General features: G+C 34.5%; 1 protein-coding gene across 1 annotated transcript in view; it reads right to left on the reverse strand.

Annotated features, from left to right (window-relative positions):
• Positions 1-22146, reverse strand: part of raskol (Ras GTPase-activating protein raskol) — a 192299-nt gene extending 170153 nt beyond the window's left edge. Inside the window, exon 1 of the mRNA XM_090175852.1 lies at positions 21719-22146. Coding sequence (XP_090031978.1) covers positions 21719-21782 — 64 coding nt within the window. The 5' untranslated portion in view covers positions 21783-22146. The remainder of the gene's footprint in view (positions 1-21718) is intronic.
• Between the last annotated feature and the right edge of the window lie 2780 nt (positions 22147-24926).

Below are 24926 nucleotides of genomic sequence, written 5' to 3' on the forward strand. Positions count from 1 at the left end.
CAAATGTTTCATTGTGTTAATTTTTAAATTAACATTAGAGAACAAAAAGTGTTATGACTTATCTTCAAAAGTAATTTATTATTTAAAGGCCTAGGATTTCTTTTGCCTGTTTTCCTTTAAGTTTTCTTCCCACCGCGCAAATATCCTGGTGGTAGGCCAACATGTTCTGCGGCTGGCCTACCACCAGGATATTTGGGCGGCGGGAAGCAAACTTAAAGGAAAACAGGTAGAAGAAAACCTAGGCCTTTAATTGTACACGAATAGGCTTTTCCATAAAATAAGCAACATTTGCTGAACTTGTTTTTATGTAGCTCATTCGTCACGAAATACGTAGAAGTTCAGTTCAGTTTATGCTTAATAACAGGGTGCCTCGTCGAATTCCCCCTTATGTCCAGGGCTTTTCGTAGTGAAACGTCATCGATACGTCACCCGTGACGCAGCAGCAACATCAAAACCAGAAGGCTAATGTTACTTTATAGAAAGGCCTATTGTTTATGTAAGCCATTATTATCCAAGCTTTTCAAAAATGAAAAGGTTATAGTTATAACTAACCTTATAATGCTCCTTTATAAAATAACGTATTTAATTTCTGAATTATTTAAATAGTAAATTCATTTAGATACACAAAAAAAAAATAGATAAAAATAGACAATTTTTAGAAACGTGGATGCAATCGAATATTGGTGAATTTTGAATTTGAATGTGATTTTGGTAATACGAAACGCATTTTAAGTTTTTAAAGTATAGTTTTGCTGGTCGTTTTCGGTTTTTCTTGTTGATTTTATAATTTTTAGGATTGAAATTTGTGCAATTATCGCGATGTTCTTAGTTCAAGATTCTCAAAATCTTTTTTAAAGTGTACAGTACTTTTACGAATATAAAAGTAAGATTTGTTTTTAAGTAAAAATAAATGCGAAATATTAAGTGATTTCAAGATTTATAAAATCTGCAGAGTGTACGGGACCTTTACGAATGTCCGATTCCTGGACAACATAACCGATAAATCTATTTCAAAACCAGTTGAAATATTAGTACCTTTGAAAGGGTCTATTGGACCGCGCTTAAATCGTGGTCAAGGTACAAACCTAAAACGTCTTTAACCTATAAGTGAACAAATCCAGTATATTACTAATGTCCATACCCAGCTAACAATGCCATCCAGGGCTCCCAAAATGAATAGGGTAATTTATAACTGCTACGGCTATACAACGTCAATACGGGAGCTTTAACAACATTACAATCAAGCGAAGGATCAAGAATAATTTCATTATAAGAGCATGACACCGTAAAACACAAACTATCTGTTATTACTAGAAGAAATCGATTGAATGTGAACAGAGTTATGGCACGCCGCAACCAGATTGGAACGAGGAGACTCTGATGGCATACATTTTGGCAGAGAACATCTGAGAAATGTATCGAGCGAGAGCTAAGAAAAAGTAGAAAAAATTCCTTCACGCATGACTTGAATCGAAAAACGTATGAGCCGCGGATTACCCCCGAAATTAAGTCACGTGTCTTTTACCAATAGCCGCTGATGCACCGACGGAGGACAGATAAAAGGACAAGTTGCCAAAAGGCAAGATAGAGCCCGGCGCTTAAGTCGCCTTCTATATTCTTGAAACCGAACATTAGCGGAAAAAGCTTAATAATAATATTTTAACAATAAATAAATTAATGTAATACCTAATTTATTAATTTAATTATTTAATGACTAATTTATTAATTTAATTATTTAATGACTTATTTATTAATTTAATTATTTAATGACTAATTTATTAAATTAATTATTTAATACCTAATTTATTAATTTAATTATTTTATTTAATAGCTAATTTATTGATTAATTTAATAGCTAATTTATTGATTAATTTAATAGCTAATTTATTAATTAATTTAATAGCTAATTTATTGATTAATTTAATAGCTAATTTATTGATTAATTTAATACCTAATTTATTAATTAATTTAATAGCTAATTTATTGATTAATTTAATAGCTAATTTATTGATTAATTTAATACCTAATTTATTGATTAATTTTACTTCATACCTAATTTATTAATTTATTTTACTTCATACCTAATTTATTAATTTATTTTACTTCATACCTAATTTATTGATTTAATTATTTAATACTTTAATATTAATTTAATACTTTAATATTAATTTAATACTTTAATATTAATTTAATACTTTAATATTAATTTAATACTTTAATATTAATTTAATACTTTAATATTAATTTAATACTTTAATATTAATTTAATATTTTAATATTAATTTAATACTTTAATATTAATTTAATACTTTAATATTAATTTAATACTTTAATATTAATTTAATACTTTAATATTAATTTAATACTTTAATATTAATTTAATACTTTAATATTAATTTAATACTTTAATATTAATTTAATACTTTAATATTAATTTAATACTTTAATATTAATTTAATACTTTAATATTAATTTAATACTTTAATATTAATTTAATACTTTAATATTAATTTAATACTTTAATATTAATTTAATACTTTAATATTAATTTAATACTTTAATATTAATTTAATACTTTAATATTAATTTAATACTTTAATATTAATTTAATACTTTAATATTAATTTAATACTTTAATATTAATTTAATACTTTAATATTAATTTAATACTTTAATATTAATTTAATACTTTAATATTAATTTAATACTTTAATATTAATTTAATACTTTAATATTAATTTAATACTTTAATATTAATTTAATACTTTAATTTTAATTTAATACTTTAATATTAATTTAATACTTTAATATTAATTTAATACTTTAATATTAATTTAATACTTTAATATTAATTTAATACTTTAATATTAATTTAATACTTTAATATTAATTTAATACTTTAATATTAATTTAATACTTTAATATTAATTTAATACTTTAATATTAATTTAATACTTTAATATTAATTTAATACTTTAATATTAATTTAATACTTTAATATTAATTTAATACTTTAATATTAATTTAATACTTTAATATTAATTTAATACTTTAATATTAATTTAATACTTTAATATTAATTTAATACTTTAATTTTAATTTAATACTTTAATATTAATTTAATACTTTAATTTTAATTTAATACTTTAATATTAATTTAATACTTTAATATTAATTTAATACTTTAATATTAATTTAATATTTTAATATTAATTTAATACTTTAATATTAATTTAATACTTTAATATTAATTTAATACTTTAATATTAATTTAATACTTTAATATTAATTTAATACTTTAATATTAATTTAATACTTTAATATTAATTTAATATTTTAATATTAATTTAATACTTTAATATTAATTTAATACTTTAATATTAATTTAATACTTTAATATTAATTTAATACTTTAATATTAATTTAATACTTTAATATTAATTTAATACTTTAATTTTAATTTAATACTTTAATATTAATTTAATACTTTAATATTAATTTAATTATTTTATTTAATACTTGAAAATTAATTTAATTATTTAATTTAATACTTTAATATTAATTGAATGCTTTAATTTAATACTTTAATATTAATTGAATACTTTAATTTAATACTATAACATTTATTTAATTCTTGATGAAATTTAATCCTTAATCAGAGTATAGCTCTTCGCCATAGATGGTTCCGGACTAAAAAACCTCCTTCCACACGCATGCCATCCGCGAGCAATTCAAGCGCGAAGGGAGGCTCGTTTTGAATGGGAGAGAGCGAATCTCAAAGAGCCAGATCAATCGAGCCCCTCACTTTCGCCAAAGATCTATAAAAACCAATTTGTTCGGTAATAAAAACCTGAATTTTTTGATTATGGAGTAACCCTGAATTTCCAATTAAGGACAATAATTAGATTTAGAGGCAAAAGGGTTGTGGCATAGAATCCGTTAAAATTTATATAACGTCAAACTTTCCATTTACGTACCAAAAGCACAAAAAAGCTAATGCAAATAAGAAGTCTAGAAAATTGTATATAAGTAGGTCTGTTTGAGAGATATTTACAGAGTTTAGTCAACACAGGTAGAAAGTCGTGGCTAATACCCTCTTCATACGAGGCTTATAAAACGAGGTTTAGATTCTGATTAGTAAACGTGCTCAATTGTTATAAATAAATATCTACGAAAATTAATCTTCATTTTACTAAGCCCGCGTGTTGTGAAAGTAGCACTCAGTAATTATTTGTCACAATAATTGAAGTTATTAAAGCATTAAACACTTAAAATGAGGATCGTTTATGATAGTTTAAGCTACCGCGTTTGTATGACAGTTTATGCTACCTTGTTTGTATGATATTTTATGCTACTGCATTTGTATGACAGTTTATGCTACCGCGTTTGAATGATATTTTATGCTACCGCGTTTGTATGATATTTTATGCTACCGCGTTTGTATGATATTTTATGCTACCGCGTTTGAATGATATTTTATGCTACCGCGTTTGAATGATATTTTATGCTACCGCGTTTTTATGATAGTTTATGCTACCGCGTTTGTATGATAATTTATACTATCGCGTTTGTATGATAGTGTATGCTACCACGTTTGAATGAAAGTTTATGCTACCGTGTTTGTATGAAAGTTTATTTTACCGCGTTTGTATGATAATTTATACTATCGCGTTTGTATGATAGTTTATGCTACCACGTTTGAATGAAAGTTTATGCTACCGTGTTTGTATGAAAGTTTATTTTACCGCGTTTGTATGATAATTTATAGTACCTTGTTTGTATAATAGTTTATGCTACCGCGTTTGTATGACAGTTTATGCTATCGCGTTTGTATGATAATTTATACTACCACGTTTGAATGATAGTTTATGCTACCGCGTGTGTATGATAATTTATGGTAAGTGGTAAGGTACTGACCAATTTGATAGTACAAAATAATTTAGGTAAAAAGCTAAAAAGCACTAACAAGAAAGTATGTATTTATCCTTGGAGATAATGACTACAATATTTGTTGATAATGACTATGTTGAAACAAATTTTTTCCGTTGCTTCCAATCCCACACACGCTCGAACAATAAGCTCCTTTGTCTAATAAAACCAATCAGCTTGATATCTAATTGATACCCTAAAGCTTACGTCTTCCGACGCGGTTAAAACAAACGCCTGTGACGTTTACCTACCCCCACTCGTTCCGGGTTCGTAAATTCGGCCACATTTCCCGCCGATTTTCTCAAAATAGTCATTCTTCCTAAGTATAAATAAATACTTTCTTTCCACTAGCAAAAATAATTCTGAAAGTTTGGTTTTTGGTTCAAGTCTGAAAAATATCAAGGCGTTGTGCAATTCCACGAAACTAAGCGGGTCGTATGACATTTCATTTTCTATTTCTGTTCTCGGGAGCCACAAAACTAGAATTCCGAAAATTCCTCTATTTACAGACATTCCTCAGGATCCATAAAACCCGAAGAAAAACCGTTTCAAGCGCGAGCCACGTTTAAATTAGTTTTAATCATATTAGAAGGAAGATTTTTACGTCGACAACGAGCGTTTATTAGATTCCATTTAGTTGAAGCCTGATGAGAATTTATGTACGAGTTCTTCTCCGTGTTGTTACCCTGCCTATCAGACTTAGAAGACTCGCTAAAAGTTTGACACGTTAATTAGACCGTTAGTTAACGAGTGTCCCCGATAATTGGCTTCGTGAGATACAAATAGACACTTTCAATATGTCATTCCAACCAGTTTTGGGAGCAGAAACTCAATGGAAAGTTTATTAGATTTCCCTGCCTGTTCGTTCGCTTCATCTTTCCTCTAGCAATCGCATTACAGTCGATCTCAAAAGTAATTAAGAAAGATAAAGGGCCGAATTCACCATGACAACCGAGTGTATTGGCCTTTTTACAACCTTTCCGACGGCGGAGTTCAGGGTTACCCCAGTTTGAGGGGTAATTATTATGGTAGGGCGGAAACCCAAGGAAACCCAAGGAAATATGTACGCGAACCGACAAAATACAATCTCTTATTGGCGACGTCTAGCGCTTGTGTCAAAATCCATTATGTCCACGTGTATGAGTGCAAGTAATAGATTTTGAAGAAGTGATTATTAACAATATTCGACAGATAATTTATAAACCACAGATAAATTAGGCTTTCCAGTTTACATAGAGTTATCAAGGCATGTGCCCAGTGTGCCATGGCACAAGGGCCCCCGCGTTAGGGGGCCCCCGTCTTCGAAATAAATGTTTTTTACATTTTATTAATATTATTAATTTTTTTAAAGCAACTGTCGGCTCTATCATTGCCACCTGTATTATGAAAAGGCCCTTGTTATTAGAGATGGCCATGAATCTATCCGAATCTTCGAAAAAAAGACTTTCGTGGAGAGCGTGGAGCCATCTATTAATGGGAACGGAAGCTAAAATTCAAAATAGCGAAACAATAACGTCGTCAGAGAGACATTATAGAGTATTATATTTAGACCATTTTACTCTACTTAGTGAACTTTAACCTAAATTATATATCCCATATAAATATATTGTAAACAATTACCAGAATTGAAGTTATTGACCAATTTACAAACGAGCCAATCAACGCGAAGCATACTTTTATGTCCCGCCTTTTGGGTCAAAATGTAGCTTCAGCGTCTTGTTTTGATTTCGACGCTAGCGACATCTGTTGAAAAAAGAGCTACTTCACCTAGAGCCGACACTTGCTTTAAGGGCCCCAAATTCTACTTTGCACAGGGTCCCCAATAGTGTTAATCCGACCCTGTATAGTGTTCGATTTTCGTCTACTAAGCAGATGGAAAATCACAAAGCAAGTCGAGCAGTGACCTAATCGCTCTATATAAACAGAAAGGGCTAATTGATGTAGGGTGCTTTTAGTTTCGGTGATATTACGACAATTTCGGAAATAAAATTGTTTCAAGGAAACGCCTTGCCCCAGTTTATTATGAGAGTGCATTTCCTACGTACACCGCATATACAACAATATACAACGTAAAAATTACACTCCCTTATATTTGCTTTATGTAAAACCATATTTTACTGAGGTAATAGTTTTAAAAAATGTGTTTCAGTGACGTAATAGTTAGTAGAAAGTTAGTTCTTGACGTATATTTCTCTCGCACTACTTTATCTTGCGAATCGTGCTTTGAAAAACAATCAAGAGCTTACGAAGGTACATGTTTCAAGCAAAAACATTAGCAGGATCTGGACACTTGTCTGGTTAAATAAATATTATATTAAACATTCAATTTCAACCCTAGTCATTCGGAATAAAATCCATAGAGATCTTTTCGCGTCCAAACATATTTTGATAAACATCCGCCCAATTAAGTTTGTAAACAGCGCATTCAACTTTCATTCTAGGCAATCTGGCAACACGGCCGTGTAGTAACGACCCTTTTCTCAAACCTACGTCAAATGTCGCGAACGTTATAAAAGAGGATATACAACGTCGACCCTTTTTAGCGGTTTTTGTCCCGGAAGATTTCAAGTCGCCTCATAATAATGCGTGGGAGGTTCATAAATAGACGCGGGTCGACCCAATCATTCTCTAAAAGCACCGGCTACATCCCCCACACCCCTTTTCTCATGCACTGTGTAAACCAGGAAACAAACTACGTCATCCCATAATATTCTTAATTTATTTTGACACTGAGGTTGCTAGCCTTAGAACGAAAATCTTCAGAATCTAAGTTAGAGCGTGGGTTTATTGAGTATTCTCCTAACAAGAAGAAAAATATAAATTCTGGGGAAAGGAAAATATTAATAATGATTTTACAGCGAAGGTTAAAGCGCAGGATATATTATATAAATTGCAAGGATGTATTTATTTCTCCTTAGAGAGAATTACTGTGTTGAGATAATTTTTGGCGTGGCTCCCAATAAAACCCACAGTCTAATAGTAAACTCCGCCCCCCTAAACAAACCCGGTATCTCATAGGTTCCCTGAAATTGACGTCTTACGATGAGATTGAAGTACACCCCTGTGACGTGTTTACTTCCCCCTTATGTCGTGCTAGGGCAAAGCTAGACCATGATGGCCACTGATCATCTCAGCATAACCAATTCTCAGTGGAAATAAATGCATTTTTGATAAGAGAAAGAGTTAATAATGCTCCACTGAGTAATAATGACGAGCTGTCTATCAGGAAAAAGGGCGTACGTATTAATTTGCTTTGACAAGCCAATTCTCAATTTTTCAAATTGAAACGTTGCTCGGGATGGGCAATTTGGCGTTTCTACGAAGCGCCTAATGTGTGGGAATCATAAAAGCGTTAATGTTATGACGCTAACGTGATTTATTGTAATTTGAATTAAAGGTCCCTTTCTAAAGATGTCGACACGTTGATTTTTATTAAATTATTTTGAATTTTGAAATAATTCAATTTGTTCATGTTTATATCAATATATTTATTTTCTCTTCAGAGATTTTTAAGCAGGCCCTTTTTATCATGTTTTAAAAATAACCACAATTATTAAAATTTTTGGTTAATAAATATTGAGCACGGGTGTACGCTTTATAAAAATTAATTAAATAATACACACATTAAATTAATGTAAATTATTTCTTTTGCTTAGTAAGTTTTCGTAATTATTGAGCTGGACGTCTAAATTAGCGTGGTGGGCTATTACTATCGTTCAAAGTGGACCAAATAAAATTAATTGGCGGGGTTTAAACTAATTCGCTGGCACCTGTTTGACCACAAGTGCAAGTGCAGCATTACCCATAAGGCTGACTAGGTGAACTTTCCGAAAAGGTTGGGGCCCATACCGAGACTACTAAGAGATCAGCAAAGGTGACCACTCCTATAGACATTTACAATTTGGGCGACTGGATTTTGAATTACAAAATCCCGGCTTTCATTTCAAAGATTTTCCATATAAAGTCTATGGGATGGAAATTCTTGGATTATTGATTTGTGGATTTTTCCCAAAATTTTCAACGGGATTTTGGCTAATGTCCGACATTTAGGGAGCTGAAATGAAGGGCTTGCTACCACCCTCCTACGAAATTTAGACAGCTACCTGTTTAAAGGCATTAAAAGTCGCTAGATGACTTGGGACTAACGTGTTACCTTGGGTATTAACGTAGCTGATTATTATAATTATTATTAAATCCAAGAGTCTAGAATTTCTGTAAAATAAAACCATAAACAGAGGCCTATCTTTAGGTTATTCAAGACTATACAATGGAATCTAAAAAGCGTGCATAAACTAACTTGTAAGAATAAGTCAAGCTCAATATTATGCTTGGCAGGAATTTTGTTCATTTTTCTTATTTTCCTCTCTTTATTTTGCAGTGTTGCCAGAGAAGAGTCACGCGCATAAAACATAAAATAATGAGCCGTTGTGAGTCAGACCTTACAGGTAGTCATCTAGAAAGTAGCTAGAATATGATGAAAATATGGTGTAGCCCACGTTCCTAGTGGCAATTTTCAAGTGTGTCATTACAGCTAGAAAGAAGCCGCTTTAAAAGCCTCTTCGGCGCTTCCGTGTAAAAACTATACGGGTAATTAAACCAGTAAAATGCTTCATTCAAGACTACACCAAGACTAAAAGAAAATAAGAACATTTTCCAGCAGAGCACGAGGCACTCGGTTTTTTCACTGCGGCAGAAAGATACCGACTTAGCTAACCCTTGTATCAAAGGCGGGAACGCGTCATTTTGCTCACATCGCAACTAGCAGATAAAGTATTACCACTTTATCCCTCAAGAATTTCCACCGTCACCCAATATAGCGCCACATTCGTTTAATTTTGTAAAACGCAGCTGGCGCCCCCTGCCGTTTCTATCTTAGAAGCTGCTTTCTATTTGGGAAAATTAATATCGTAAAAGAATATATTTTCGAAAAAAGCAAAGTCATACCTTACGTATACGGTTTACTTTAGCAGATTTCCGTAAGTAAAGTTTTAGAGAAAAGGTTTAAACCGAGGCTTAAACTAAAAACCGTTATTTTCAATCGAGCGAAATTTGTTTCATTTCTTGGGGATAAAGAATAATGCCAGAGGGATTAAAGCTCTTACACGATGAATTTTCTTTCGGGCTTTCTACAGAGGTTACAGCCCACTTAAAAACCTGAATAAATAAACTAAAAGTATATAGGTACGGGCATATGTTTGCGAAGAAGAGTTTGATTTTTTTTTGAAAAGGAAGTCGGGGTTTTCCTGATGTAAAGGTTGCTGCTGGTTGCGTATTTTGGGATAGAGAAGATGAACAACGCGAACTAAGGTCACCTAGATACGTCAGAGTTTTAAAAAGCTACTATACGCGATGATGCCATCCTTGTTCAAAATGGATAACGAGGAAGTTGAATCAGACGAACTCAATTCATTTATTACATTTGCGTTAGACGGAGGAGTTCCTTCCGCTTATTATATGATTCTTCGCGATCGTGGAGAGATTGGCGAATTTTGCGTTTCCAAATATTTTAACTTTTTCATCTTTTTTAATATTTGTGAAATACTAAAGACATTGTAAACAATTTTTCATCTTCTTCGATATTTGTGAAGTATCAAAGACATTGTAAACATTTTTATTTATTTTCTTTGATATTCGTAAATATTAAAGACATTGCATTTTTTTCACCTTTTTTGATATTTGTGAAATATCAAAGACACTGTAAGCATGTTTTCACCTTTTTTGATATTTGTGAAATATCAAAGACACTGTAAGCATGTTTTCACCTTTTTTGATATTTGTCAGACATCAAAGACACTGAAATATCAAAGACACTGTAAACAATTTTTCACATTTTTTGATATTTGTGAAATATCAAACATTTTTTCAGTCTTTTTTGATATTGGTCAAAAATCCAAAGACACTGTAAATATTTTTTCAGTCTTTTTTATATTTGTGAAATATCAAAGACATTGTAAACCCTTTTTTCAATCTTTTTTGGTATTTGTCAAATATCAAAACATTTTTTCGTCTTTCTTGAAGTTTTTGAAATATCAAAGACACTGTTACCATTTTTTCAATCTTTTTTGATATTCGTGAAATATCAACAATGCCAATCATTTTCAATTTCTGTGATATTCATGTTAAATTAAAGACGCTGAAAACATGTTTTACTTCTTCTTTAGGGTTCGCGAAATATCAAAGACACCGAAAACTTTTATTTTCTTCTTTAATATTCTTGAAATATCACCTGGGTTTTGTATATACCACATCATTTAGGAATATGATACATTAAATGTCAGAGGTCAACATCCACAACCCACATTCACGAACTTCAAAGGTGCAAATCAGAGCGAATAATAGTGTTATCTTTTCTGGTGTACGTTTGTAAGGTTAGTGTATGCCTCCACTTAAAGGGCGTTAACATCTAAAAGCGGCAGCCCACCTAAAAGAGGGGCTCGGAATAACAGCGAGAAAAGGGGGAAGTTATGACGTTTGCCATTTGACCCGACGAAACAGAGAGAAATGGAAAAATGATGGAATCGATGAAGTATCGTGGACAACTCCGCCTTTCAGAACATCCGGTCCGAAGCTCATACCCCTTCTTTCAAAGTCGTCTCCACGTGAGACTGAGAAACTTAAATCTGCGAGGGATGTTTACGAAGGTCCCGACCCCTACGCTTCATTAGCGAAACCATATTTCGGTTTCGCGAACAATACTTTTTTCAAGCAGTGATTTGTATCTTTTTTCCGCGTGGTTCTTTTGTTACTTTGGTTTTCTATTACATCGTCGTGGCCTCATTTCCGTCACGATGAAAAAGTTTGATCCCCTTTTGATGTTACATAACGCGTTTGTTTCGCACCCCTATTAAGAAGGCTAAGTTCTTCTAAAGACCAATTTAATAATAATGATTTAAAAAGTAACACTGTTTCTTTAAAACGTGTTGGGTTTCAAACTTCTGATTGGTGGAGTGTTCTCAGTAGTAATTACCTATTAACCTTTCTAACACAGCTGCTACGTAGCATCTAGGAGCAGCAAACACAATTAGAACGCAGCTAGCCTTTAAACACGCTAACTCAGTGTTGTGTACAAATTTCATTAGACGAGCCTTTACGCTGAAAGTTTTACGGAAAGGGGGAGGACAATTTCTGAATTTTTCCCTTCCGACGGCAGCAGGTGCTAAAGCGTCTAACCAATGAAAATTGTACGCAAGAAAATACACGACTTTTGACGGGTTGCGTTCTCCTTGTGCGGGGTGCTGTGTTTGTTGCTCCTAGTCCTAGGTAGCATAATCATTAAGCGGGCATTTTCTTAAGTATCGAAATTCTAAACAATCAGTTAACACTTTTTATAATAGTAATTATCTTATAGCATCCTTTCGTTTATAGCATGGATAGCATTATCTAAATTATTGCATCCGTTGAACAATTACAGGAAGCTAAGGACTTCAACATCCAAATCACTTCTACGCTAACAGATGACATCAAGTGCTCCGAGGCAGAGGGACAAGATGTAACTCGTGGCAAGGACGCAGGTGTTCAAACACAATTCCTAACGTTCCAATCCCGTATCTTTCGAAAGGTTCATTCATGGGGTTTTAATAGTAGATGAGATAGCCCAAGGGTATCAAATAGATATCGAAGACGCGTGTCTACAGCGTGTAAGGAAATATTCGTATATAAAGTGTTTTGGGGCAGATGGTTCTAAATTGCTAGAATAATAATTAACGATAAGCGTGTCGGTTACGCAACAAAGATTTTACAGAGAAAATACACGTGCCAGTGGGCGACAAGTTTAATTTGATCATTTCCACATTTAACGACGATACGGATACGCCTAAAGCAGATAATATTTCATTAATTGTTCTAACGATACTTAAAAAGTTGTATTACTTTCTAAATCGCAGATGGTTGGGTTATTAAAAAAATTAATCGACTCATCTACGGGAAACTTACTTTAAAAATCGAATAATTTGATTTTTTTATTGTTAGTTATTAGATTATCATCGGAGCGTTCAAATATGTACTTCGTATAACATTCATATTTACTCTAAATATTGTTTTTTTAAATGATTATCCGTTGTACTTCTTAATAATAATAATAATAATCAGCTAGGCTAATACCCAAGGCACTAACTTAGGCCTAAGTAATCCCTTTTAAAGCCATTAATTCAGGTGGCCGGGTTACAAAAAATTTATAGATTTTTAAAAATTCATGGATTTCATTTTAAGCATTCTAGGATTTTATATTTTTTTATTAAATATAATTTTTTTGTATAACTTTTTTATTTTAAAATTGATGCATTTCCTTTTAAGCATTTTCCACATGATGGGAAATAATCTAGGATTTTAGATTCTTGAATATTATTTAATATTTGTAGCCGATTTTGTTCGAAACCTAGAATTTATAAATGGTAATAATAAGAATGGAAATTTGTGCTCTTAATTTAAAAAAAATAATTACCCGCAAGATATTTAAAAATTCAAGTTTGGGCTCATAAACCCTTACGTACATTGTTTTAAAATGTATATTTCAAAAGAAATTTGTATGGATTCTTCTACGTATTTTATATTAACGTGTAAGTATTTTCAATGCATATCCGTAAGCATGGTAAGGTACTTCGCGCACTCTTTCAATATAAATTCCAAGCTATAATTGTGTAGTACACGCGCAAAACCATTACTATTGGTTATTTGTATAACAATGAACCGGATCTTATTAGAATTTTACTTTCATTCATTTATTCATGTTGTTAAAGAAATCTATGGACTCCCCATTTTTCCTCGAAGATAATTTTTAAAGAAAGCAATTAAAAATAGCGCGGATATAACATCAATGTTTCCAAACAATCATCTCACAATAGGATCTGAGAAACAATGGACGTACTTTGCGCAATATTCAGAATACAGGCTTCCATACAAGCTGGGTGATACACAAGCGGAGAAAGTCCACCGTATAATTTAATACGCACGCGTTCAACACCGACAGAAGAAAAAGTAGTAAAACAAGGTCAAGAAGACAGATCCCTGAGGTATCATTATACCGAGCTGGTCTATTTGGGGGAAACTTAATGAGGGTTGAGGACCCAAAGGCCCGGAGGCGAGGACATTTCAAATGAGAAGTTTTTGGATGACAAAAATATTAACCGTTATGGGGAAAAGGCTTATCTAACGCCCCATCTGACACAAGGACTGACCTTGCAAACGAAAACTTTTAGTAAGAGCTGAACGGGTCGCTGACGCTGTAACGAGCTAATTAACGATTGTTTTTTCGTCCAAATCTTTAGAAGGCGTGAATGGCGCGAAGCTTCTCCTTATAAAGATAAGTCTTTGTTTCTTCGAATAACAACTTTCCTCAGGCGGGAAAGTTATTTTCGAAGTCTTAGTATAAAGTCGGCCATCATCCAAAAACAGACACAGAGGTGGAACAAGATGGCCACACTTTAAGACTCTCTGTAGGGGTTTTCCAACTTACCACAATCTTTGAAATTTTCGTTTACAAAAACCCCTACGTGCTCGTACGAAAATATATTAGATTCCGGAAATAAGTGGATATAAATTTTGGTCCGAGTTTTTCGTAAGTTTTATCATTACTAAAAATTTGTTAGTGTTTAGCTTTTTGCCCCTTTTTATTATGGACTTTTCTACCTTTTCGCGTAATTAAAAACTCATCCCCTACGTCATATCATCGTCTGTTCCTCACTTTCCCTACATCATATCATCGTCTGTTCCTCACTTCCCCTACATCGTAACATCGTATGTTCCTCACTTCCCTTACATCATATCATCGTCTGTTCCTCACTTCCCCTACATCATATCATAGTGTGTTCCTCACTTTCCCTTCATCATAACATCATCTGCTCCTCACTTTCCCTTCATCATAACATCATCTGCTCCTCACTTTCCCTTTATCATAACATCGTCTGCTCACCACTTTCCCTTCATCATAACATCATCTGCTCCTCACTTTCCCTTCATCATAACATCATCTGCTCCTCACTTTCCCTACATCATAACATCGTCTGCTCCTCACTTTCCCTTCATCATAACATCGTCTGCTCCTCACTTTCCCTTCATCATAACATCATCTGGTCATCACTTTCCCTTCATCATAACATCGTCTGCTCCTCACTTTCCCTTCATCATAACATCATCTGCTCCTCACTTTCCCTTCATCATAACATCGTCTGCTCCTCACTTTCCCTTCATCATAACATCGTCTGCTCCTCACTTTCCCTTCATCATAACATCGTCTGCTCCTCACTTTCCCTTCATCATAACATCGTCTGCTCCTCACTTCCCTTCATCATAACATCATCTGTTCCTCACTTCCCTTACATCATAACATCGTCTGTTCCTCACTTCCCTTACATCATAGCATCGTCTGCTCCTCACTTTCCCTTACATCATAGCATCGTCTGCTCCAGACTTTCCCTTCATCATAACATCGTCTGCTCCTCACTTCCCCTACATCATAACATCGTCTGCTCCTCACTTCCCCTACATCATAACATCGTCTGTTCCTCACTTCCCCTACATCAAAACATCGTCTGTTCCTCACTTCCCTTACATCATAGCATCGTCTGCTCCTCACTTTCCCTTCATCATAACATCGCCTGCTCCTCACTTTCCCTTCATCATAACATCGTCTGCCCCTCACTTTCCCTTCATCATAACATCATCTGGTCATCACTTTCCCTTCATCATAACAACGACTGCTCCTCACTTTCCCTTCATCATAACATCATCTGCTCCTCACTTTCCCTTCATCATAACATCATCTGTTCACCACTTTCCCTTCATCATAACATCATCTGCTCCTCACTTTCCCTTCATCATAACATCATCTGTTCACCACTTTCCCTTCATCATAACATCGTCTGCTCCTCACTTTCCCTTCATCATAACATCGTCTGCTCCTCACTTTCCCTTCATCATAACATCATCTGTTCCTCACTTCCCTTACATCATAACATCGTCTGTTCCTCACTTCCCTTACATCATAGCATCGTCTGCTCCTCACTTTCCCTTCATCATAACATCATCTGTTCACCACTTTCCCTTCATCATAACATCATCTGTTCACCACTTTCCCTTCATCATAACATCGTCTGCTCCTCACTTTCCCTTCATCATAACATCGTCTGCTCCTCACTTTCCCTTCATCATAACATCATCTGTTCCTCACTTCCCTTACATCATAACATCGTCTGTTCCTCACTTCCCTTACATCATAGCATCGTCTGTTCCTCACTTTCCCTTAATCATAACATCGTCTGCTCCTCACTTTCCCTTACATCATAGCACCGTCTGCTCCAGACTTTCCCTTCATCATAACATCGTCTGCTCCTCACTTCCCCTACATCATAACATCGTCTGCTCCTCACTTCCCCTACATCATAACATCGTCTGTTCCTCACTTCCCCTACATCATAACATCGTCTGTTCCTCACTTCCCTTACATCATAGCATCGTCTGCTCCTCACTTTCCCTTCATCATAACATCGTCTGTTCCTCACTTTCCCTTCATCATAACATCGTCTGCCCTTCACTTTCCCTTCATCATAACATCATCTGGTCATCACTTTCCCTTCATCATAACAACGACTGCTCCTCACTTTCCCTTCATCATAACATCATCTGCTCCTCACTTTCCCTTCATCATAACATCATCTGTTCACCACTTTCCCTTCATCATAACATCATCTGCTCCTCACTTTCCCTTCATCATAACATCATCTGCTCACCACTTTCCCTTCATCATAACATCATCTGCTCCTCACTTTCCCTTCATCATAACATCATCTGCTCCTCACTTTCCCTTCATCATAACATCATCTGCTCACCACTTTCCCTTCATCATAACATCCTCTGCTCCTCACTTTCCCTTCATCATAACATCATCTGCTCCTCACTTTCCCTTCATCATAACATCATCTGCTCACCACTTTCCCTTCATCATAACATCATCTGCTCCTCACTTTCCCTTCATCATAACATCATCTGCTCCTCACTTTCCCTTCATCATAACATCATCTGCTCCTCACTTTCCCTTCATCATAACATCGTCTGCTCCGTCGTATTCTCCTCCACTTTCCCAATCTTAATCGAAGACGATGGAACAGACCACGTTAGGATATGAGTTTCCACAAGATAGGGGAAAACCAAGTTTTCAGCCACTAACTTACGGTATTGATCTATAAGTTTCAGTTTCATAGTATTTTGTTTTAAATAATATATGCTTACAGTTCTTTAAAAACATCTAGAACTGGAGAAATAATAACTTTATGTTATATTAAAAAAAAACGTGTACTAAAAATACGTTACAACAACAAACAACAATGGTAATAATTCCAATAGCTTAGAAAAAAATAGAGAAAAAAAAGCTTAAAACGGTAGCTTTTATTATCAAAATCATTGAACCGACACCGAAGAGAACCATTTTGTACCACCATAAAAACGACAATTCAATCTAAACGAAAGTGCATTTCCCAGACGAAAAAAATGGCAAAAGTTAATTATATATTTAGAGCGACAAGATAGGGGCCGCCGTGTGTCGTTGCTATCTTCCCAATATTTTGATAAACCCCTTTTTTCGAAATGTACCGGTATAAGCCCGCGTACAGTCGCGTTGTCACGTATCGGGTATTATCTAAGAGGCCAACAAAAGAGGTTCCAATTCATTTCGAAACAGGCCGTAAGAGAATATATAACGAATTCGACAGTTCAGACTGAAGTCATGTCTGGCGCTACCTAGATATTTGGCTCGTACCTCAATCTACCCACCCTGCTGGAGGCCCGCTAACAAAGCAACAAGAACCACTGATATCGTAAAAATTCAACACCCCTCGCGTTACCTACTTTCACTGGCAGTGTGAATGGGTTCGGGCACTCCCCCGCAGATTGGCCTAATAATACCGCTACTCTGACATCTGACCCCTCAATCTAGTTCTCTATCCAGGAGTTACTCAGCGATTCCGCTCCCCCCTCCAATCCTCCCGCGCTACCGGTTTTTCATACATGTTTTATGTACGCGTGTCTAGAATCTCCTCCAATTCTCAATGCCCTAATATAACGATCCAGAACCGGGTTATAGACAAGTAACTTTGTCCATTCGATCGCGCGCGCGTACAAACTATGTCAAAATCTTGACAGTAACGGGAAAGCGTTTGGTCGTCCATGCCTACATGGACTTGATTCCGAACTCGCCTGGATCGATAAAGTCTTACTGGCGACGTTACTTTATAAACTCATCTTAAAATTGGTCGAGAAAAATGTTTTACGTCGTTCCGAGGAGTTTAAACTCTTGAATATTAGATTGAGAAGGATGCGAATGTCAGACGCTATTTACGGTTTTCTAGCTTTATGGTTACTCCCCGAATATCTAAGCCTGCGATCGAAGATTAACTAACAGTTTAGGGAAAATGGAACGAGGGGTGAATTCTACGCGCGGGAATCTGTCATTAGAGTGTCGGCGATTCGAGCTGGCTTTACGACTGGTCGCGTTTGTTTAAGAGTGTTAGAGGGCCCGTCTACGGCGTAATAAAATACTTTCCCCGGAACATTTTTATGGGAAATCTAAAGGTTAGAACGTTGAACTATTCCATCGGATAATGCAGAAGTCACTCAACCACGTGCGTTTCGACGTAATGATTATTTCCACGCACACGAAATCCAGTGGGCCTCACCACACAAGTTTAAAGAAGAATTTTCGATGTATTATTTTTACTTACGTATAAAATTCTATTTAAATTGTACATCAAATTCTTCGAATAAAATAAGAATTTAAGAGTTGTTCGTAGTATTTGTTGGTAAATTGACTCTCAGAAAACACGCGTATAATCGTTAATGGGAAATCCAGCTTATTCATCTTTAATTATCATACACGCGAGGGACTAACAAATAGACAGACAATGCCAGAAACTGGCGGTGTTGAAAGAACGTTTTGGTATATTTTAAGTCTATGACGGTCAATTGAAACGTACAAAATAGCCTTAAACAATTTAACAATTTACTGGACATACCAACAATACTAGTTTAAAAAATATATATTTGATAAAATTGCGTTTATTATTAAATTAATATTGTTAAACATTTTATTTCAAAATTTGATTATCAGGCCCGAGCAAGGATATTTGGGGCTACGTGGGAAATTATGTCATCGCGGGGCCTACTAAGGACAAGTCTAGGGTCCCCTATCGTACGAGGCCTTAAAAAGTGTGCTTGTGGGCCCTTTTCCACCCGGTCTCGGGAAATTTGCTACCGCGGCACACTCCTGGGAGGATATTATGTAAAAATAAAAAATTACACAAAAATCATGATCCGTCAAAAATGACAATGCGCGTGTGCAGAAGAGGCTGCTATCGAAATATCAAACAATCGATGGTATTGGTCAAATTCAAAATCGTGGCCGTCTGTAATGCAGACGTAAGTGATTTTAATTAAATGCTTCGACATACGCTCGATGGTGCCAAATTAAGTCTTGGGCACTAAAAATAAACAGGTATTTTACGTCCGCTTAAGCATTTAGTTTATGAAATTGAACTTACACAATCGATAGTTTGATATTAGGATATCCGCCCCTACTCCACATGCGCATTGCCATTTTTGAAGGGATCGAGGTTTTTTATGGTCATTTTTGATTTTTACAGAATAGCCCTCCTGTATATTCTATCTATGGTTGGTAAATTACGCGAATCAAAGGTCAAAGCTGAAGGTTCTAAATACAGATGTAGTTAAAATTATGTCTTTTACGCAACCGTTACAAATCAATACCCGCCAAAAGTCGTAAACAATTCAAATCAACGCTCAAGTCAATGATAAAATATGGGAAAGGAAGCATTGACAGTAACGTTCAGTGTAAAGGTATATAAAACCAAGAGTCATTGAGTGTTTCACGGGTTCCTGTCATTCCATGAACCCATAAAAACAGGGAGAAAGGGGTACAAAACTACCATCTCATTTCCCTGTATAAAAAAATAAATGGTTGTTTCTCAACACTTGGAGAGGTCACCGTATTATCCGTTAAACTAAAGTATATATAGCAAAAAAGTGTGGATATATTTTTTTAAATAATGTACTTTTTTCTTCAGTTTCAGTCATCTACAAATCTTCGAAGGTAGAATGAGCGTGAAGCGCGAAGAAATCGTGAATTCAATTCATGGTTTTTAAAAAAAATTGATTTACAACTAACTACCTAACGTATCCCTATTACCAAGAATCCCTTCACGTTAACACAGAATACGCGGGCAGTACAAAGTTCGTTTCGTGATTACCGGAAGAAAGACCACGCCCCTCTATCTTTCCCCTTTCTCCCGGAAATAGGGGAAGACACTACGGTACAATCTCAAGCTTTCTCTACGTTTCGGTGGATAAAATCTTCAGGGAATTATTAAAACAGAGGTTCCAGTTTTAAGCTGCATATTCTCGCTAACCTGACTACCTTCTTGGCCTTACTCATCGCAAAGTTCGAAGGTCAAAGCTTGAAGAAGGAGGAACGGGATACGATCCGGAATTGGAGAGAACGGGAAACTAACTGATCACGAGGTGTCAGATAAAACAAAATTACTTGTCAAAGTTAGGTAAAGGCGAAACGAATATCGTGCACTTTTTGCTTCGATTGTAGATATCCGTTCAACGAACGCCAGAGAATTTTCATTCAAGTTTTTTCAACATAACCGCGACTTCTTTTAAAGGAAATGAAAATTCTAAAACGAAGAGAGTAACTTTACGAATTAGGACTAAGCCTGAAGGTTTTAGAAATCATTTTTTTAAGAAATCGAGAAAAAAGTCTTTCCCCTTTAAAAAAAACCCAATTAACGGGAAAAGATTAAACCTCGGATTAAACCAGATAACTGAGCTAAAATGATCGGCATTTTTAGGTTATAAATTTAAAATTTTCATTTTAAAATTCTAAATCGGGGTTATATTTATACATAGGGAAGATTCTAGTAAGTTTACGATTTCGGTCGAGTTATAGAAAGATAACTTGTAGGGAAAACAGTCTACCCTCAACAAGACTACCAGCTTCAATCGTACAATTTTTTATACCCGTTTACTGGCGTGGGCTTAACCTATCTAACAATTAAAAGGAACATTTTTGGAGAAACTCAATATAATTGGAATATTGCTTGGAAATTCTGATGGTGTTTCAAAATGATTATAAAATTTGTACGGCTGAAATTATAATGTATTTTTCTTGAAGTACTAAATTAGTTATCACTCTGATATAGGGTGTTCTAATAATCAAAATTAAAATTTTAATAATGATTTAACCATTTTTTAATCTTTATACAGTCAAAGCTACAGATTTGTCAATTCACAAAGAGCCACGAACTGTAAAGCTCCTGTTTTTAAACATGAATTTAAACTATAATTTTAGTTTGAAATTTTTTAATTCCAAGTGTAATTCTTATATTTTTAAAAATATCTTAAGCCTCTTATACATATTAAACCATGTACAACAATAACTTTTTTTATTTAATCAAGGGAGTGATTTTCCCGTTAGTGAAGTTATATTTCAACCCACCTTGAATTTGAAATTTAACTTTCGTAATGCCCACTTAATAAATATAAACTGGTTTAACAGAACAAAAATATTTAAATTTTACGTGTTGGTAATATTTGGTAAAGTGATACACATAGTTACTAAGTCAGTCGCTAATTTTTCTTAATAACAAATTATTCTAAGGCTGATTACTTTAATAATATGGACAAACTAATTTTCAGCCGCCTACAGAAACAGCCCACATGATCATTCAACAACGACTGGGAGACACGGGAGTCACTAAGGTAAAAAGTAACATTGACCTACCGCATGTGTTGAGCCATCCCTCAATCCGACACGGAAAAAGACCTTTCTGTTGCCTCTTTATCATGATCTGTATTGATATACCGGTATCTCAAGAATGCGTCCGGGATAACTAAGTAGATCTTCTGGTCAAGGCGACCCGACGTTACTGGAGCCGAAGGATTGTTTAACCCTGATTTAAACGGAGAGTTCCAAGGAAAAACGACTACTATCAGGACCGACCGAATAAAAATCCCGACTTAATACAATTTTACGTTTTTACTTCCGTAAATAAGCGATAATTGAACGATCGGAAAGAAGCCTTACCGCGAGCTATAACGGTATCGGGAGTGTCAGGACAACAGGGATGAGGAATCCGCTCTGAATCTGTGCGAAACGGCGAACGCATTCGCATCCTTCAGTGGACACATCCGTTGTTCGATCCAGCATGTACAATATACAAAGTCGCCTTCCAAACTGCGAGGTTCTGGCGGCGTACGCCAGGGGGATCGACAGATTTCTTCCCGTCACGCGCGCTTCGGACACGCGTTCGGAGTGGCGCTGGTATCGTCTCTTACGTCATTTCGCAAAATTTCATTGCCCCCCGCGATCCCTTCCCCCGTCGGAGTACTTTCGGTGCTAAAAATTCAAGTTTAGATAGTTTGGAAACGCGGTGGACTGGAGGTAACAGTTCTGGAACAGAAATTGGGAATGGATTTTGCCCGAAGCCGTTTTCTCCGCGCTGTTGAGACATTTTCCGACCAGAGGGAGGGAATTGCTTCCGTCCATTCTATTCTCTCGACGTAATGATTCTAGTGATGGGAAGGGAAAAATCAGTGACCAAAAATTAAAGCAATTTCATTTATTTTTTTACGGTACTTTGGTCGTTACAGTTCACGAGTTACCCTACAACCCCCATTTTTTCCACTGTATCCTGAGGGTTATTACAACAAGTGCTACAATTGTTTTTGTTTAATTATTAGATATTATCATAAGCGAGGGGCTAACCACTCTTAGAAAATCTGTACACCGGATTACGCTTAGATTAACACTGCCAAAGGCAGGGACTTCAAAGATTACGCGTAATCCCATTAGTACAGTCAAAGCTACGGCTCTGTACACCGATTACGCGGAGTGATCAGCCCCTCGATCATAAGTCTATAATATTTTTCCATAAGTTTGTTACTTTGGGGTATATTTTACTGAGAGCTAGTAACGGAGTGACGTCATCGCAAGAAGAAAATCTCCCCCTAGCAAGGCGCTGTTAAAGCAAGTGTCGGCTCCTATTTTAAGGTTAGTATCATTGGCGAGCGAAAGATGTCACTAACGTAGAGTTTAGTGGAAATTGAAACAAGTTGAGCAAGCAAATTATTCCCTCAAAAGTAGGTGCCTCGACGTACCTCTTCTTTAATTGGCTTTGCGTAATCACGTGCGCAGTTAACTTAGCTTGGATTGGCTTTTCCACAACCACGTGTTTCAATCACGTAATCTTCGACTTTCAAATAAATGACAATAAGTTTTTGAAAGTCGATAATAGATGGAAGCACTTTCCCGGCGATCTAAGCAATCATAGCTATCTTCGTTACATAGACCCAATCAAAAATACAGAGGGCAACCATAGAGCCGACACTTGCTTTAATGGCTACGTGTGACGCGGGAACAAAACGGTGACAAAGCCCGTAATGCAGTCTGTCTTGTGAATAGCTCTCAGTAAAAATTTTGCATGTGAAGAATAGGAAGTATCACACTTATGCAACTATAGCCTAGCTGATTATTATTATTTATATTATACACTTATGATATTATTTATGACTATTTCCGTAATGTAATTAATTTAATTTATACTTCAATTATACACATAGTAAACAAAATACCATAAATACGATCGGTAATGCTGTAGCGTGGTCATTTGTTTTTAGGCAGAGTATTTAATTTGTACCTAATTATGGCATTTAAGTACCATCTCGTACCATCTTTTTAATAATAATAATAAACTAAAATTTTTAATTTGCCACTTATTTAATTTTTATCCTATTTGTTACTAAAGAATAACAATTACATCTATCTATTTTTTCCGAGTTTCGCGTCTTTTGATTTGCTCGAAGAATTATCGGTACGAGCTATTTGTAGGTTTTTAAATTTCTTCAAATTTGATTAGGGTTTAGCTTTTTTATCCCTTTTCAATGGACTAATCTACTTATTCGCTAGTTTTATCATCCATAACAATTACATGTTAAGAGTAAAATTCCTTCAATTTAATTTGAAATTTTAAGAGCAAATTCCTTATAAAATATTGATTGATTTTGGATGTAGGTTACTTTAGATAAATAGTGTAAATCAACAACTAGAAATTAATGCAATAAAATTTTTGTAATAAATGATGCATGATGGTCTATGCCTGATCATGTTTAAAACTAATATGAACATTTGGTAAATTGTTGTACAACCAGGAAGGCGTATCTAGTCGAAGTACTGAGATGATAGTATATGTTGAAAGAGCCGTTTACCCAAACATTTTGTCTTATAATTGTAGAACATTTGTTGTATACTATATTTGAATATTTTAGTTCCCACAATTCATCTATGTCTGCTCATGGCTGTTACCTAATCCTTACACCATTCTCATTGCCCTTATTAAGCAATTAGCCTTTTCATTTTATACAGAGCCACGAAGCGGTCAACACGAAAAGTTTATAAACTATTGGATTTATTAAGGCTATTAGCAATAATATGATAAATCTTCAGGTTTAGAAGTATTTTTATAATACATAAAACATCTATTAGATAAAATAGATAGTATACTGATTATGCTGAAACATGTAATTTCACAGGTTTCACTGATTTTTCAATATGTGTTTCGTAAGAAAAATACTGCGATGCAAAATATTTTGCTGTAGTATTTTTCTAAAATTATTTCATCCCAAATTTAATTAATATTTATTAATAGTTAAGCAGTTTATTTTATGTAGGGTACATATCTGCTGTTTGGACGGATAATATCAGTTACTTAAAACTGCCTCTAAAGGTAAAGTGTTTAATTTTTACGTCCTAGACTAATTCATATCTCATAAGAGTTATACTTTATACTTCTGATAGTACGTATTTCACGAAATATGAAGAATTTAGCTGTTCAATTATAAACCAATTTGGGTTCAGTTTCATTTACTTAACAATGAAGAGACTAAGTAGCTATTTAATTATAAGTACCACAAATTTTGGGCTTTAACGGTGC

This window comes from Leiobunum rupestre, chromosome 5 (assembly GCF_980474605.1).
Source record: "Leiobunum rupestre chromosome 5, qqLeiRupe1.1.hap1, whole genome shotgun sequence".
Taxonomy (NCBI): Eukaryota; Metazoa; Arthropoda; class Arachnida; order Opiliones; family Sclerosomatidae; genus Leiobunum; species Leiobunum rupestre.